This window comes from Pelodiscus sinensis, chromosome 5 (assembly GCF_052426305.1).
Source record: "Pelodiscus sinensis isolate ZL-2025 chromosome 5, ASM5242630v1, whole genome shotgun sequence".
NCBI lineage: Eukaryota > Metazoa > Chordata > Testudines > Trionychidae > Pelodiscus > Pelodiscus sinensis.
Window position 1 is genome coordinate 118389515 of NC_143056.1, and position 16493 is coordinate 118406007.

At 45.8% G+C, this 16493-nt stretch overlaps 1 protein-coding gene across 9 annotated transcripts in view; it reads right to left on the minus strand.

Annotated features, from left to right (window-relative positions):
* BRSK2 (BR serine/threonine kinase 2) overlaps positions 1-16493 on the minus strand; it is a 502809-nt gene that overhangs the window by 232743 nt on the left and 253573 nt on the right. For 2 of the 9 annotated variants that reach the window (XM_089778680.1, XM_089778679.1), the window contains exons 1-2: positions 12028-12406; positions 11658-11752 (exon numbers count right to left, since the gene is read on the minus strand). In XM_089778680.1, the coding sequence (XP_089634806.1) occupies positions 11658-11752; positions 12028-12268 (336 nt within the window). In that variant the 5' untranslated portion in view covers positions 12269-12406. Of the gene's footprint in view, positions 1-11657; positions 11753-12027; positions 12408-13773; positions 14055-16493 lie in introns of those variants that run through there. The other 7 variants (XM_075928206.2, XM_075928204.2, XM_089778682.1 and 4 more) reach the window with 5 other exon arrangements.

Here is a 16493-nt window from a genome sequence, read left to right on the forward strand (position 1 = left end):
TCTATTTCTATCAAACGCCTAGCACTGCGAGCAGTTTTTCTGTTAAAGGTTTTTCAAAAAGGAGTAATAATCCTGACATATAAATAACTTGTACAATATGTTTCAAAGTTCTAAAAACAGTGCTTTAAATGGTTTAAAAATCCATTTTTTTGAACAGCTTACTTTTTATAATCATTTAAAAAACAGCACTTTTTAAGCAAAATTGTGGTGTGATTTGTTTTGACATTCCATGCAATATACACGAGAGCAGCTTGTCATAAATAGATTTTAGCAATGTTAAGCAAGTTTTTCTTTTTTTTAAAGTAATAGGTGTAATATTTAAATTTAAGTTAGGAATAGAAAGATTTGATGCCTATTATAACAGGATTAAAAAGTTTTTACACGGCTTTAGCAAGATTTGGGTTTTTTTAGTAGTAAAAATTATGTCTGAATTATTTATCTCTATCTCTGTTAATTACCTTTTTTCATTTTAGTAGCATGAGGGAATCTGTCTCTCTTGCAGGAATTGCAGGATCTAAAGATTTTTTGCAGGCAGGAGTGGGATAAAAATGCAAGAAATAATGAGGGACCTTGTGGGAGTGGGTACTGCAGGCTGGACTGGGAGCAGGATTAAAAAAATAATCTCACACAAGGGCTCTAATATGGGGTTTGAAGCAAAGGACTATAACTAAACAGTTGCCATATCCCAAACCGAGACATTGGTGTAGTACAGGTTGGACCTCCCTGGTCCAGCACCTTTGGGATTTGCCAGACCAGGGAGGTCCCTCCCTTCCTGGCCCATACTAAAACGCTGCCTCCTCCACCCCCAGGCTCTAGCCTGACCCGCTGCTGCCTGGCCAGCTGTCTCTCACTGGGCCAGAGCTCTTTGGCTCCCACTGGCCCCACTGCTGCCAGGGTCGGGGCTGTGTGGCTGGGACTGGAGCTCCACAACCGGGGTTGCAGCTCCCTGGCTGCCACTGGGCCAGAGATGCATGCCACTGCCCACCCCCCTGCTACTGCCCAGCTGCTGGGGCCAGATCTCCTCGCTGCACCACTTGGCCCCGACACGGGGCTCCCAGCTGAGTCGCCAGCCCCTGCTGCCATGCTCCTACCCCACGGCCTGACCTCCTTATACCTGGTTCTGTGGTCCAGAAACATATGTGGTCCTGCCAGATCATGGATGTTGCTGGACCAGAGAGTCCCGGTGAAGGGAGGTACAACCTGTAGGACATGATTTAGAGGAAGGTGAGCAGGAGGTGCCCTGAACATAGGCCCACCCTACTGTTTCACGGTTTCACTTTCAGTAGGAGAGCCAACATCCCCAGGCTGGCACCCAGTGGAGCAGGAGTCCCCAGATCTTCCGACCCATGCTGGATTCCTGGGACAGGCAGGACTAGGGGGTAATCGACAAGGAAGCGCACCTAGCTGAACACCATTCAAGGGGCTCAGGACACACTGATCTAAAAGAGAGACTGAAGCAGCAGGCCCTGACCACAAGACTTGCTTGCCGTACCACTAATCCACCTACACTTAAAATCAAGCTCTTCATCATGAGAATAGTAACTCATACAAGCAGGCCAGTACAGTTTTTCTTAATCAGCAACTCTGACAGGTTTGTGGGCGGTTTTTTTTTTTACTTTTTCCTTGAGGCTTTTTAAGATACATGGAAATACTATTTTCCCTGTTATTTATTATTTTTAGTACATAAATGTCCTGGGTCTCCTGTGTCCTAGATTCACCTGAACGCAGTACATTGGTGAAATAAACTGATTTTCTGCTTCTCTGATCCTCTGTACCTAGTGGGAAAGATCTTCAGAGGTGCCCTAACATTCTTCCCACTTCAGTCATACAGTCAGAGAGACTAAAGTCTTGCATCCCACAGGAGATCAGAGCAGTATGAGGCAGAGAATAGGAGGGATTGAGCTGCACCAGTGCGTAAGGCCCCTGCAATGGTAAGGAAATGATTACATGAGATATACATCCAAATATATTCTGGCAACTGACTCATACCCACATTCTGCAGAGGAGCGTGAAAAGGTCACTGCCCCTCTTACCTGTGAGAAACTGCCTTCCGCACTCCTCATTTGGTGGTCAGTTATACCGGGGGTGGGCAATAACATGGTGACAGTTTGCCAGGGGTTAACCCCTGGTGGGCCGCCACCTCCATATTTACCTGAATGGCTGCAGTTACCAGCAATCGCAGCTCCCATTGGCCGCAGGTTGCCGTTCCCAGCCAATGGGAGGGGCAGAAAGCAGTGTGGACCAGGACACTACATCCCACAGTTCACGTTGGCCAGGAATGGTGATCCACACCCAACAGGAGCTGCGATCACCAGTACCTGCAGCCATGAAGGTAAATATATCAGGATAAGCGGGCTGCCAGGACCAAACCCTGGTGGACTGGATCCAGACTAGGGGCTGGTATTTGCCTGTCCCTGAGACACACCCAAAGCACGTGAACAGGGCCCAGCCAGCCACACCCCTGAGAGAATACTTGGAGCCACCTCAGAGTCCTGGCTCTCCCTATAAATGGTAAAACTCCAGTTGACTGCAACTGAGCAAAGTTATGCTAATGGTGGGACCATTTGAAACCCACTCCACTGGGTCTAATTCAACTCTGGTATAAGAGAATGTGACTCCACTGAACACTGAACCTTCTTACACTGGGGTTGAATTTGGCCCTGATGGGATCTCCAGACAAGTCTACACTCTCCTGCAGTTCAGATTACAGGGGATTGTATAGACATGTCCTAAAACAGAGAGAGAAAGAGAAAGAGATTAGCTTCTGTGTACCTTTGAGACCAAATCCTTCTCTGTATTCTCATACACTGATCCAAAGCCCATCAAAGTCAATCAGGAGACTTCCACAGATTGCCTTCAATGGGTTTTGGATCATACCCTAACTTAGCCATGGTGGTCTGCTAGTACAGCTGTGCTGATAGTCCAGAAATTAACACATGTGGAAGCTAGGCATTCCAAAAGAAAACTATGGGTTCCAGAATTTTTTCCCCCTCCTTGGATTAACAGGACTGGCCTTTAGGGCATGTTTCAAGGGCAATTTATTTATTCAGTCTTCCTGAAGGAAGGTTTTCTGTGGAGGTTGGGGAACTGAAGGTTTTTTCGGGTAGAAGGTCTTTATCATTATTAGTTTAAACTTTGTCACTTATTTAGAGCAAGTATGCCTAATTTTATACTTTTTTGTGCCTGTGTCTAGAAAGGACCACAATGTTTATTTAGCCTCAGCTTCCACATAACACAGGCTATAGGACTTTGCTGAATGTATAGTTGCCGTAAGCCAATAGCTGTGGTGGAATTGGAGCTTATCTGGTAGAAAAATATGTTCAGTCTTGATTTAAAATTTGGTAAATTGTTCCAATGGCTAATTACCCTCAATGGTAAAAATGTATGCCTTAGGTCTAATCTGAATGTGTCTAGATTCAATTTCCAGACACTGAAGACACACTTTTTTGTCTACTAGATTATACAGCTATCTCATATCAACTTTTGGTTTTCCATGTAGGGACTTAGAGGCTGTGGTTAAGTCACCCCTTAACCTTTTCTTTGATAAGCAAAATGAATTGAAATCATTAAGTCTTTCAACATAAAGTCTGCTTTCCAACCCTTTCATCATTTGGCTTTCTTGTCTCTAAAACCTCTCCAGTTTCTCAAAATCCTTGTTGAAATGTGGATAGTAGAACTAGACATAATATACCACTAACAGTGGCAATACTACCAAAGACAGAGGTAATATAACCTCTCTACCACTACAGGTTGGACTTCCCTGATCCAGCACCCTCAGCACCTGACTGGTCCCCAACAAGGGATTTGGCCAGACCAGAGGAGGTCGATTTCGGAACCTCTGCTGCTGGCTTCCAGACTCTCCTGGAGGGCAGCCAGCTTCCCAGCTGGGCTCCTCTTCTGGCTGCTGACCCCAGCTCCCAGGTTCCCCTCATGACCATGGACCCTGCTACCAGTGCCTTAGCCCCAGCTGGGCTCCTTGCCCCCAGCCTCCATTCCAGGTTGTGGCTGGGATTCCAGCCACCAGACCAACTCCACTCCTAGCTCCAGCCAGCCTCATGGCTGCCAAACCAGCTCCACTCCCAGCCCCAGACAGGTTCCTGGCTGCTGGCCCTCCTGTCGCTGGCCCCCAGTCCCAGCTCCACCCCGGCCACTGGTCTTCCAGGTGCTGGACTGGCTCTGCTCCCAGCCCTGGTTGGCCCCTCTGCACTGGACTCCCAGCCAGCCCCCACTCGCAGCCAGATGGGGTTCTCTGGGCCAGGGGTTCTCTGGTCCAGCCACATCCATGATCCTGCTGGACCAGGGAGTCAGCCTATACTTGAATTTCCCTGCTTTATAAATTCAGGGATTGCATTAGTCCTTTTGGTCACAGCATCACTCTGGGAGCTCAAGTTCAGCTGATTTTCCACCAGGACCCCTGAGGCTTGTTCAGAAGTCATTGCTTCCCAGGATAGTGCCCCTCATCCTGTAAGCATGACCATGCTCTTTGCTCCGAGATGTGTGACCTTACATCTTACAGGGACAATGATGAAGAGGGTCCACTCTTCCAACCCCCTTGAGATCGCAGCCTCAATTGAACGCCAACACACAAGGCAATATTTAAACTAAATATAGGACACATGCACACAAAGAAAGGCAAGTGGAGGTCAAAATCTCTGTCGTCAAGCCTTTTCCCACCTCTGGCTCTCAGGAACCCTGTGTTTCCAGGCAACTAATCAAAGGCCAGCTGTCTCTTTCCCGCTCACCTCTTACCTTCGCCTTGGTGCAACAACTGCAGCCTTTCCAGAAAAAAAACCAGCTAGGCATATTCTGACTGTCAGGTGACTTTCCTAATACAACTCAGTCACATCAGAGACTGCCCCCCACATACCGCCCTAACCCACAAGTGTTGATCACCGCTGCTTAAACCCAGAAGGGCACCTTCTTCTGCAATGTGGGGAGCTGTCCTAATCAGGATGCATACCTTACTTCTTGTTCTGAGAGTCTCCTTGTGGGAATGGGTAATACTACCATTGGTAAGCTGTTGCTCCAACTGCTGAAATCCAATACCTGTGCCCTTAGTATTGGTGATCTGGGCTACAATTCAAAATGATGATCATTGAACAAAGAAGCATGATTTGCTTTTAAGTTTCATTACCTCTGGATAGTTACCCCATCCTGAATTCTCCATTGCACTAAGTAGGGTTGCCAGATGGTTTCACAAAAAATACCAACCCCCGCCACCAAAAAAAATGCTAGGAAAAAATTCTGTTGAGCAAAGACAAAAAAAAAAAAAGCCCACTTTAATTCCCCCTCCTTCCGCCCCAGCATGTCCGGTATTTTCTGAATTTTTTTACTGGACCGAAGGCGCAAATACCGGATACCTGGCAATCCTAGCACTAAGACCACGTCACACCACTGTGGCAGTGAGTTATGTTCAATTTCCAGCTCCTTTAGACTGCCTTTCCATTGCCGCGGTAGTGAAAAGAGGCTGTAACGTAAGTGTAAATCATGTCCTATGAGTCTTCCCTATATTCCTGTAACACTGCTCTTTCTCTGGAGAGATATATAATGTTTCAGCTTAAGGATAATAGTGCTGACAGGATGCATTCACCAGTCTGTGGCAGTAACTTAAAGCTGCAAGTTAGCCAATCAGCTAGAAGGCCAATGCTTTATAATAATACTAGTACCCCTTGCTGCATTTATTCAGGGTCCCATGGGCTCCATGATTCCACTGCTTGGAACTTGCTGTAGAGTCCACCCCTTGAGGAGAAATTGTGCTCCAGAATCTAAACTTCCATTAAAAAGACCCCATAACTATGTTTCTAGCCCTTACAGTCACGTACACAATCTTGGATTCATGAACAAAGTACAACCCCATGCCTGAGTCTGCAGATAGGCTGAAACATTAGCTCTGAGCAGGGCTGTTCTTTGGCGCCCTATGTGATACTAGTAAACTGGTGCCTATATGCCTGTCTTGCTCTTAGCAAAACAAACGTTAAGTTTACAGTACTAGAAAACTTGCCACCAGCACTTTATTAAAACCAGTTTAAGCAAATTAAGCACACTACAACGCCGATGGACTAAGCGCTCTATTTAGCAATAACAGGGTTTTAGGAAAGCCCATCAAAATTTTTTGTTTCCTTCATGAAAACTGGCCCACTCCTTTCCCCAAAACATACTTGTCACAAACAACTGTCATCTGAATTTTCTATTTTTGGCTAAGGCATTGATTTTTTAAAAAATATTGAAATTGGATTCAGGATTGTTAGCAAGCATCTTTGTCATCTAACAATTTGGTTGCCAATCTCACATGATTTTGATAAAGGGATTTAAAATGTCACCAAGACGTTGGCAAAAAAACAAAACAAAACAAAAACAAGAGAACCGGTCCATTCTGAACTCTGTACAAAACATATGGTTGAAAAAAAATTGTAAAGAAGAGACAATAATCCACAATGAAAAACATCTCTGACCTGACAATAAAGTTCTATTGCTAACAACATGTTCGGGCTCAAAGCTGATCAATGGCAACATGGTAAACTGCTTTCCTGCATGGCTCACCCCCCAGCCAGCTGGTCCAATAGCTGCAGTGATGGAGATAGGTGGACAAATCCACCTCTTGGGGTGCAGAATTCCAAGAGCAGCAGCAGGTCAGGTCTTACCACTGAGCCCCAAAGCGTGGCACCTTGGGGACGGGGGAAATTGTGGGGATGGGGCTGCTACTCCTGCCCCAGGCAGTAAGTGGGGAACAGGGAAGTGAGGGGGATGAGGGGAACAGGAACAGCGAGGAGGCTGGGGGGCGGGGTGGCAGGGGAACAGGAGGAGGACAGTGGGGGAAGGAAAGGCAGTGAGGGGGCACGCAGGACAGCCGGGAGGCAGTGAGGGAGGCAGGGGAACCAAGGGAATGATGGGGAGAGGAGAGACAGGGAGCAGAAGATGAAAGAGGGGCAAAGAGGGGAGGAGGAAGCAGCTGCATGGTGCCCTCAAATGTCCTGGGGCCCCACACACTTGCGTGGTTTGCGTATCGGTAGGGACGGCCCTGGCTCTTAGAGTGGTGAAATAGTCATAGTCAACTCTAAGGGGGTATTTATTAACTCTGAAACCAAATAATAATAATAACCTGTCCCTACTGTTAGCAAAACTCATTTTTATCAGAAACATCCTACTTGTCTGTTTCTCTCACATCCGTCACATTCTTTCCACTTCTCTGTAGGGGCTCAACCCCACAATTGTTCCCAATCTATCTGCCAAAAGCTCCAACATCACCTCTGACAACTGATATGATGCAGGGAGGCACTAACAGTAGACAAGTCCATACACAACTTCCAATCTGCAGCAACACATGGACTGCTGAAGAATGCTAGCGATGAAATTCAAAAGGTCTTTTGTAGATTAAAGCACCAGGTAGCCACGAACACCATGTCCTGGCAGTGTTTGGAGGACAATAAAATTAACAACTCATAAAGTAACCAAGATCTAGAGGCTATAAATTTAACACGCAACAGACAGGCTGAGATGTTCAGAACTGACCGGGCGATTTAATCACACAACTCCTGTTAATTTCAATGGGGGTCGTGTGGCTCAAATCCCTGCTTGACATTGAAAATTAAAACCACAAGTTCCATATGTGCATGTTCATTAGTGGCTACTGATTCATGGACACTGGACTCTCCGGGCCAGGTTCTCCTCTTGCTTACACATAAGAAGTAACTCCACTGAAGTTAATGAACCAGGTCCCTATTTGGAGTGAACTGCCATAACACCATTGACTTCAACAGAGTTATTACCAATTTGCACAAATGTAAGTGAGATAAAAATCTGGCCCACTGTGTCCACAAATCAATGGATGTTCTGATTAACCCCCCCACCCTCAATGCTTTAGAAAATGGACTTGTGGACACAGATATGCCTAACTTAAAGGTGCTTGGGACAAATTATCTCATGTAATCCAACAAACTTCATGTCATAATTCGCTGGGCCTGTATATCACATTTTGGTGCATGTATCATTCTTGTGCGTGAAGTTAGAGATATGGAGTATGGAATGCGTTATGGGTTCAAATGTGCAAAGGAAAGCCATCAAGGGTGTTTCCAATGCTGGGCCACCTCAATGTCTGGGCAATCATGTGAAAGAACCCTCTTTTGTCCTTTAAGACTTAGCGGTGATTGGTCTTAGGAGGTCACATGACCGCCTTAAATAGTAGGAACTGGCCAGGTAACTTACTCATGTAAAAGGGGATCCATAAAACAATCGGAAGCTTAGCAGGGTCTTTGTCTTTGTCTGGCTAACATAGCATACCCAAAGGAATGAAGCAAAGACCCCAGGGAGAGGGAACGACCCTGGCTGGAAGGCTTAGCTGGAAAAGAAACAGTTTTAGGGTGAGTTTGCAGTAAGTTTGTACTGAGGTTTTAGTGTTAGAGTTAGCTTAGCCTTTACTGTTATTTAAAATTTGTAATCTACTTTGCTTTGCCCATTCACACTTATTACCACTTTAATCCTACTGCTTGTGCTTAATAAAATCACTTGTATTTACTATCAAGCCCAGTGTAAATAATTGTTACTTGGGAGAGCAACCAGAGTGTACTTTCCCCCTTTCATTGTTAAAGGGGGCTTACCTACCTAATTCATTAGGAGTCTGATCCCACTTGGGGAGTGGTAGCCCAGGAAGCTGGGCCCAAAACTGCATTCTCCTTGGACCTGAAGGGTTTCAGTGTTTGTACTACTTCTCGGGGGGCAGTGATTTCAGCTCTGGGCCTTGCCTGGGGGAGACCAGAGAGGTGAGAGGCCCCAGAGAGCAGGAAGGCGAGTGGCAGTGGCCTTGTCAGCACCCTGGAAAGTACCCCCAAGGGGTCCTCTGTGACCACACCCCATCACGGATGTTACCAAGATGGACGATCCAGCTCAAATCAGTTACACCAGTGCAAACATGGACTGAAGTCAAAATCAGGGCCTCTGTCTTTTGAACGGCTCTAAGACATACTTGTTGCTTCCACGTAAAAACAGTGTTGCAAACATGACAGATATAGTCCTGTGCAAGGAACACAGCTCTCGGATTTATCCACCACACAGAAGCATAACACCACCAAGTGCACACTCTACAGACAACCCAGCTTCGCAGTCTGCTGACAACCCAGTCCCTTTGATGAGGCAATGCATGCTCACACTGCACATTTACGGCAGCTTCATGCTGCACCATGCCCGCTCATGTGTCATCTCCACAGCGGCAGTTCTGTTAATTGAGACCAGCTGCTTCAATTCTGAATTATTCTCTCCAGAAATATTGATAGTATTACGTTATGATTAGAAAGCACTTTACCAAATGCCTCTCAATTCTGCAAAGCTCAGATGAGGAGCAGCTGTGGAGAGAAGGGACAGTTCCCTGAACATACAAAACAAACAAACAAACAAAAAGCGCTAGCTGAAAAAATACTGGAGAGAGAAAGGCTCTAAGAAGCAGATCCAGGCAGAATGACAATGGCAGCTCCCTGTAGGAAGGAGCAGCTTGCTGGGTGAGCTTATTTTAGTTTCTGAAGGGCAGATTTCTTCCTAAAGGGCCACAGTTCTGCACCCTTAATAGTGCAGGTGGAAGTGTCTGTTACATCCATTACAAAAGTAGATCCCATGGATCTGGGCCCTGGTTTGGGAGAATGCCTGAGGGCTTGCCACATTTAGATCCATTGACTGAGGTGAGTGGCCTCTTGGCAGAGAGCCAAGGTCTGTGTGGGGACTGAGAGGCCAGAGGGAGCTGTTGCAGGGTGGGACTGCCAGCTCTGCCCTGTAGGCTCTCAGCCAGCTGGCTGGCTGGCTGCAGCTGCATTGTCATGCTGGAGTTTGAATTGGGAGCAACTGAATTCCTCTCCCCTCAGTTAATCTCCTGAAGAACGGAGGATTAAAATAGCGAATAGGACAGTCTTCTTCAACTGAAGAGAAGCAAAGTTTTGTCTCTAATTTAAGACAATGGCCAATCCTGAAAAGACATTTGGTCACTACACTTATGTAACAGATACCCACTCCACTTCCTTATGCTATCGCAGCCTTTTTGAGTATGTAGTGGGGAACCCTAGGAAGAGAAAGCTCTGTGGGCAGTGGTGTGAAAGGTTCAGCAGGAAATCACAAGACAATAAGTGGTGTCCTGCAGAGAAGAATTTTGCAGAATCACACAGGGAACGTGGCATTCTTCAGCACTCACCCCTAGAAACAAGGTTCTGTTGCACCAATGCATCAGTCCAGTTTTACACTAGACCCATAGTAACAGAACAGTGAATCAGTTCAAAGTAAAGGGACCACTCTGCAATGTAATAAGTTCTGCTTCATCCCTCTCCATGAAACATCAGTGAGCTAAACAGTAGCTTTGATTCCAGTCACAGCACATTAAAAGGGTCTCACAGTTAACATAAAATTTACATTAAATAAATTCCTTAGCGATGTTACTAATTAATCGAAGTATTAAAGGTCTAGTTTAATGTTGCAGTCCATGTGTGCAGTTAGTTCGTGTTTTCATTTTCCCCCTCTTAGACGATGAAAATAGACTGTATAGTTGCCTTTTAAGTTTTAATTTTGTTGCCAATCTATTTCAGTTCCTGGATTTTGTGGACTAGCACCCATCCGTTTACGTTTGTAATGGTTGTAGGAAATATATCCTACAATGCTGCAGGTGGTTGTAGGAAATACATTGCTGAAATTCCAAAAATTAAAGGTTGAAAATACTTCAATTCATGTTACCCTCTTTTTTTTTTCTAAACCTAAAGCTTGGACCTAAAATTAACAATATGTTCCTTCAATGCCCATTTTCCTTCCACTTCCAGAGAGGTTGTTGTAACTATCAAGTACTGGAAAATACCTGCCACACATAAGCACACATACAACAAACCTCCCACAGTGATAACATATAAAGATGCATGTGTTCTTCCACTAGTGTCCAACGTGCCATATTTGCTTAGCAATGGGTCCGTAAACTGCACACCCATTGGCCAATTCACTAGTGCAATTCTATTGAATCCAATGGAGTTGCACTCGCTCACCTCAGGGCTGGATTTGGGGGAATTTCAGATAAATAAAACAGCAGGTTTCTTTTCTTTTGAGTATCTAAGATTGCTTAATGATGTTAGTTTAAGCAGCTGGCTGGTATTAGTTTGGGTACAATTTGTTAAGTAAGTTCTCCCAGGAATGAAACTCACTGGGCTATCCTTAGATGGTTTAAAATGTCCTGGCTCCATTGACAGGAATGTACCAATTTAGAAGAGACGAGGATCTGGTGCAGAGAACAGAAGGAACCATTCAACAGAACAGCAGTAAGAACACTCACGTAACCGACTAGATGTCCTCACCTATAGGCCCTCCTGCTGGAATGCACATGTCCAATCTCTGAGAGGAATGGGCATCACACACCCTCTGGTGGAATTTAGAACCTCAACACATGCATCTGCCATAGCACAGCAGTAACAGCAGCACTGAGGTTGGCTGTTAATTTTGCTCTTAATTAAAGCACATGCATACGCCTTCTCTTTAATTGCAGCCTCCTCCACCCCTGAATTATTATTATTATGCACCGTGCAGTTCTAGAACTGACAGGGGATGTTTGTTAAATATAATTAAAGATATAAATTTTGCATGGAACAGAAGTCACAGAGCCAAGAACTTTAGTCCTCCTCCCTCAAAATCTCCCATTAGAAAATTACCTTCATTAGCACTGACTCGCTGAGCTTCTCTCTGTTGACAATTTTTATCGCGACCTTTTGACATGTTACACAGTGAACCCCCAACTTCACAAGCCCTGTAGGAGAAACAAGGAAAAAGAGAAAGAAAAAGGAACAGTTAGAGACATCCTCCATTAAGCTCTTTGCCGTTAGCATCTTCTATGGCAGTTTGGCTACTTATAAGCTAATGTTTTTCCATTAGTCCTTCTTCCTCACCCTGAAGAGTGAATAAGCTGTAGAAGACCCTGCAGCACTAGGAGTTAACCCATGTCTACACTAGAAACGACAATGTATAGCTATATATCCATACACTACATTGGCAAAGCACTTCTAATGCAGACATCGCTCATACCAGTAGAATTGAGCTTTTGCCAGTGTGGCTTATTCCAGCCCCCACTGAGAGAAAGAGCTATCTGTCTCAAGAGCAGTTCTGCCCCTATAACTGTGTCTACACAGGGAGCTTTTGCCAGAACACCTATATATGCATCTGGGATCATACTCTTCACTCCACTGATTAACGGAGCTGTGCTGGCAAAACTCCCTAGTGCAGTCAGACCTGGCTTAAGGTCACTTCCAGTGCTGCCACAGTTCATGGGGGCTGTCACCTTTCTACTTCAGTCTCTCCCGCTGCACAAAATGGACATTGTGATGCAATGTCATCACAGCATGCAAAAACATCAACGTGTTCTGAGGCAATATTGCAACCCCATGATGGTTTCCTGGCCCAAAATAATTTGCAGGGCCATTGTATTGCTATACATGGAAGAAAAGGTGGGAATTCCTCTCCTACCATTTATCTAAATGACACCACAACAAAATAAAAATAAAACCAACCAATACCTGGCACTAGGCATATCAATAGCTATTACAATCTATAGGTCAAATTCTTCTTTCATTTACAACAGTGTAAATCTGGAGTGAGTCCAATGAGATCACCCAATTTATACTAGAGTCAGACTAGCATTTGTTCCTTTACCTCTAAACTTTCCTTCCATAAATTATAGTTCTGCTCTGAAACACAGCAGCAGAAAAACACCTTCTTACTCAACTAATCTACTTCCTGCGTGTATTCAGTCATATCTACTTGCCTGAGGGACTAAAATAAGTTTTTACTGCTTTTTACTCACATCAGCAGTGACGAGTCAACAGCTGCAGGAAAGTATGTCGGATTTTATTATTTCGTGAGCATCATCTACTGAACTGTCTAGTAAATGCAAATCAGTGCAACCAGAGCCAGTTTGGCCTATAAAGCCTTTATTATTGCTGGTGTTGCGTAAGATGGAAAGAATCCTGCTTAATTCTCAGAGCCCAGACTGGGATTACAGTTAGGAGGAAAAATCCATATTTTTTACTTATAAGCGGAATATAGTGGATTTGGAGCCATTAGAGACAATGAACAGGGGGACCCACAAGGTCTTTTCACACAGTAAGTATTCAGGGCAAAACCATACTTCCAGATGAACCCATATCAGCCCGTGTCTCGCAAAGATCTGGCTCTAATGGAGTGAATGGGATTTCTACCACTAATTCTACTTTTTATGTGACCGTAAGCCATAATTTGTGAACTGTGAAACAAAGCGTATGGGGAAAATACCCTTATTTGAGCCCAGGAAATGAACCCCACCATCTTTTTAGTTCCCTCCCTCTCAGGGGTGGCTCTAGACTAGCTGCCAGCAACTGGCGCCCTAGGCGAACCATGCAATCGGCGCCCCCACCTCCAAACCCCTCAATGATATTGCGCCATTATCTTGGCGCCCTCGGTGACCACCTAGTTCACCTATATGGACGGGCCACCCCTGCTCCCTCTTCTGCCATCTCCTCAAGTTTGTTGCAACTTTCTCTGTAAACACCACACGGCCCATGTTCAAAACTCAGCTGAACAAGAGCCGACACTGCACAAAGCAGCTTTATTTTTCAGACGTAACATAAACAAGTCACAGAAACAAAGAGTTCAGCAAGGACAAACCCCTTTGAAAGGAAGTACAGCAACAGCCTGCCCACTGCTTTGGGCAATTCCCAGTGCTTAGCTATGCGAGCATGCTGGGCTGACAGGCAAGATCGCACTGCCACATCTAAATTCAGTCCAATAAATTAGTACCATTGCTGATGCCTCTCATGGCAGCTATAATGCAACTGCTGCTACTTCTCTTTGGCTCCACTCCTTTGACTGGACAGCAACTTCTGGACACTACTCAGCTTTACGGGGTTTTACTCTGTGTCCCTTACTCTCCCCTTGCCTCCAATGTGAGTCAGAGCTTTGGATGGCTTTTGAAGAAAAAGTGCATAAACTCTTTGCATCGTCCTTAACTCTCTTCCTATATAAATTATTCTGGCTTATCTTCCAATTGAGTCCTTTGTAGCTGGATTCCCAGCATCCCACTGTTGCCACGGCACCACACTGCATTGTTGCACCACATAGAACATTGCCCGGGAGAGGAAAGTTAAAGTGACAAAAGACTAACCGGAAGCTGCAGTCCACTCCCCTATGGTTCTGTACTGAATTGCTAGTACCCAGGGACGGCCCTAGACTAGCTGCCAGCAACTGGTGCCATAGATGAATCATGCAATCGGCACCCCCACCTCCAAACCCCTCAATGATATTGCCCTACCCAGGGCCAGACTAAGGGGTGGGCTAGCCGGGCAGCTGCCCAGGGCGCCAACCTACGGGGGACACCCGGCTCCCAGCGGGCTGCAGCGGCTGCCTGGAGCGGGGGCCATGTTAACCCCCGCAGCACCGGCCAGCAGCGCCCTTCCCCCTGCGGCCGCAGAGCCCTGCACGGCCAGGCGCAGCCCACCCTGGGCAGGCCCGGGCTGCGCGCCATCGGCGGTGGCTGGGCCGACTGGGCAGCGCATGCACCGTGCATCCGCCCATGCGCCCTGGAGGCAGGCCTGCGCATGCACCGTGCGCCCGGAGACGGGGCCACGTGTCCCGGGGGTGGGCCCGCACATGCGCCGTGTGCCCGGAGGTGGGGCCATGCATCCCGGGGGCGGCGCCGCGTGCCTGGGGTCCAGGGCGCCAAAATGGCTCAGGCTGGCCCTGGCACCACCATTTGGTGCCCCATTTAACTTGGCACCCTACGCGACCGCCTAGTTCGCCTATATGGACAGGCTGCCCCTGCTAGAACCCTTGGCTGCAGGACTTGACTTTAAATGTGTCACTGGGAGTTACGTGAGATGTGAGTTTCCCATCTGTATCCCACACATGGATCAACATGTGCCATACAGCCAAGTCCGTAGGCTCTTAGGGTATGTCTACACTAGGACATTATTTCAAAATAACTAAATTCGAAATAATAACTCCCAAAATAAGAAAATTGAAAAAGCATCTCCTCGCTACGGGGGAGGCTCCAAATTAGTCCGAGTCAGGCTCTCTTACTGTGGGTGCACTACCTCAACGTAGAGCCCCAGGAAGCACTGGGGAGTAATTACATCGGATTACTCTGGGAGTAGTTATTTTGAATTAGCAGCAGAGGAGCATCCACACTACAGCTATTTCAAAATAAGTGTTATTCCCCAAGGAAAGCAGGAATATAGATTTTGAAACAACCAGCCCATTATGAATATCTCCCTCTCTAGTGCAGACCAAAGCTGAGTGTATTCCACTTGTGGATGATTGCCAAGCAATATACAAACTAGAGGGGGAGGGCAAGGTTTCAGTCAATAAAGATGCTTGAAGAACTGCAGTCCCTACAGCCACATCTGCAGAGGAGACCCGAACTAGCACGTAAATACATAAATAATATTTTGTGAATGGAACTCCAGGTAGCTGTCCAGTATTGGTACCTTCTGTGGAGGCAGCTTGTGCTCTTGTGGAGGGAACCCTTACTCCTTTTTGGGGAGGGATATGTGATGCTGGGTAGCACATAATGATGCAACCAGAAATCCATTTAGAGATTCTCTGAGAAAATATTTTTCCTCGTGGCCTTTCTGCTATAGTGATAAATAATCTTGGTGATATTCTGATTAGTTTGACCCTTTGCAGGTAGAATGCCAGTTCTATCTGACATCCAGAGAATACAGTCTTTTCTCATCAACAGATGCATGGGGTTTTTGGAAGAAAACCAATAAATGGATAGATTGGTTGACATGGAATTCAGAAATTACTTCAGGGAGTAAATAAGGATGATGGAGAAGAGAGTCTTTCTTTCTCCTTGTGAAAAATGAAAAAATGAAAAAACTTGCTCACCATTCTGGCCAAAGTAAAGTGACTAAAAATGTGACCTTCATGGAAAGGTGGAACAGAAAGCATGTGACCAAAAGTTTAAATGGTGGTATTGTAATTACTGGCAAGACAAAACTCAAGTCGGCTTTACAACTGGCAGCTAGGGCTTGGGTAAATCTTTATGGCCATGTCTACACTAGAAAATTATTCTGAAATTACTAATTCAACTTTTTAGTCGTGGCCTATCTCATATTTACTCCATTAATAAATGTTAAACACTGAGAAACACTACACATCTTGTACAAACCACAACAATGGGCCGGATTGTACTTTCACACTGGTTTCACATTGGGTTAACTCAATTTACTTCAAGGAATTTCTCAAAATTTACACTGGAGTACGAGAACAGAATTAGGCCTTACATATGTAAGCAGGGTCAGGATAAGCTCTACCCTGACATCTGTTGGTGAACTGTGGCAAGTCAGGGTCAGGATAAGCCCTGACATCTGGGGGTGAACTGTGGCAAGTGATGCAAAAAGACTTCAGGGGCTGATTCATTTGCATAGGCACGCCCATCCTGCCTAGTATGTGCTCTCAGCAGCCAAATGGTCACTTTGGCCACTGTGGGATCTCAAGTTTCTCTGTTATTGAGGCAG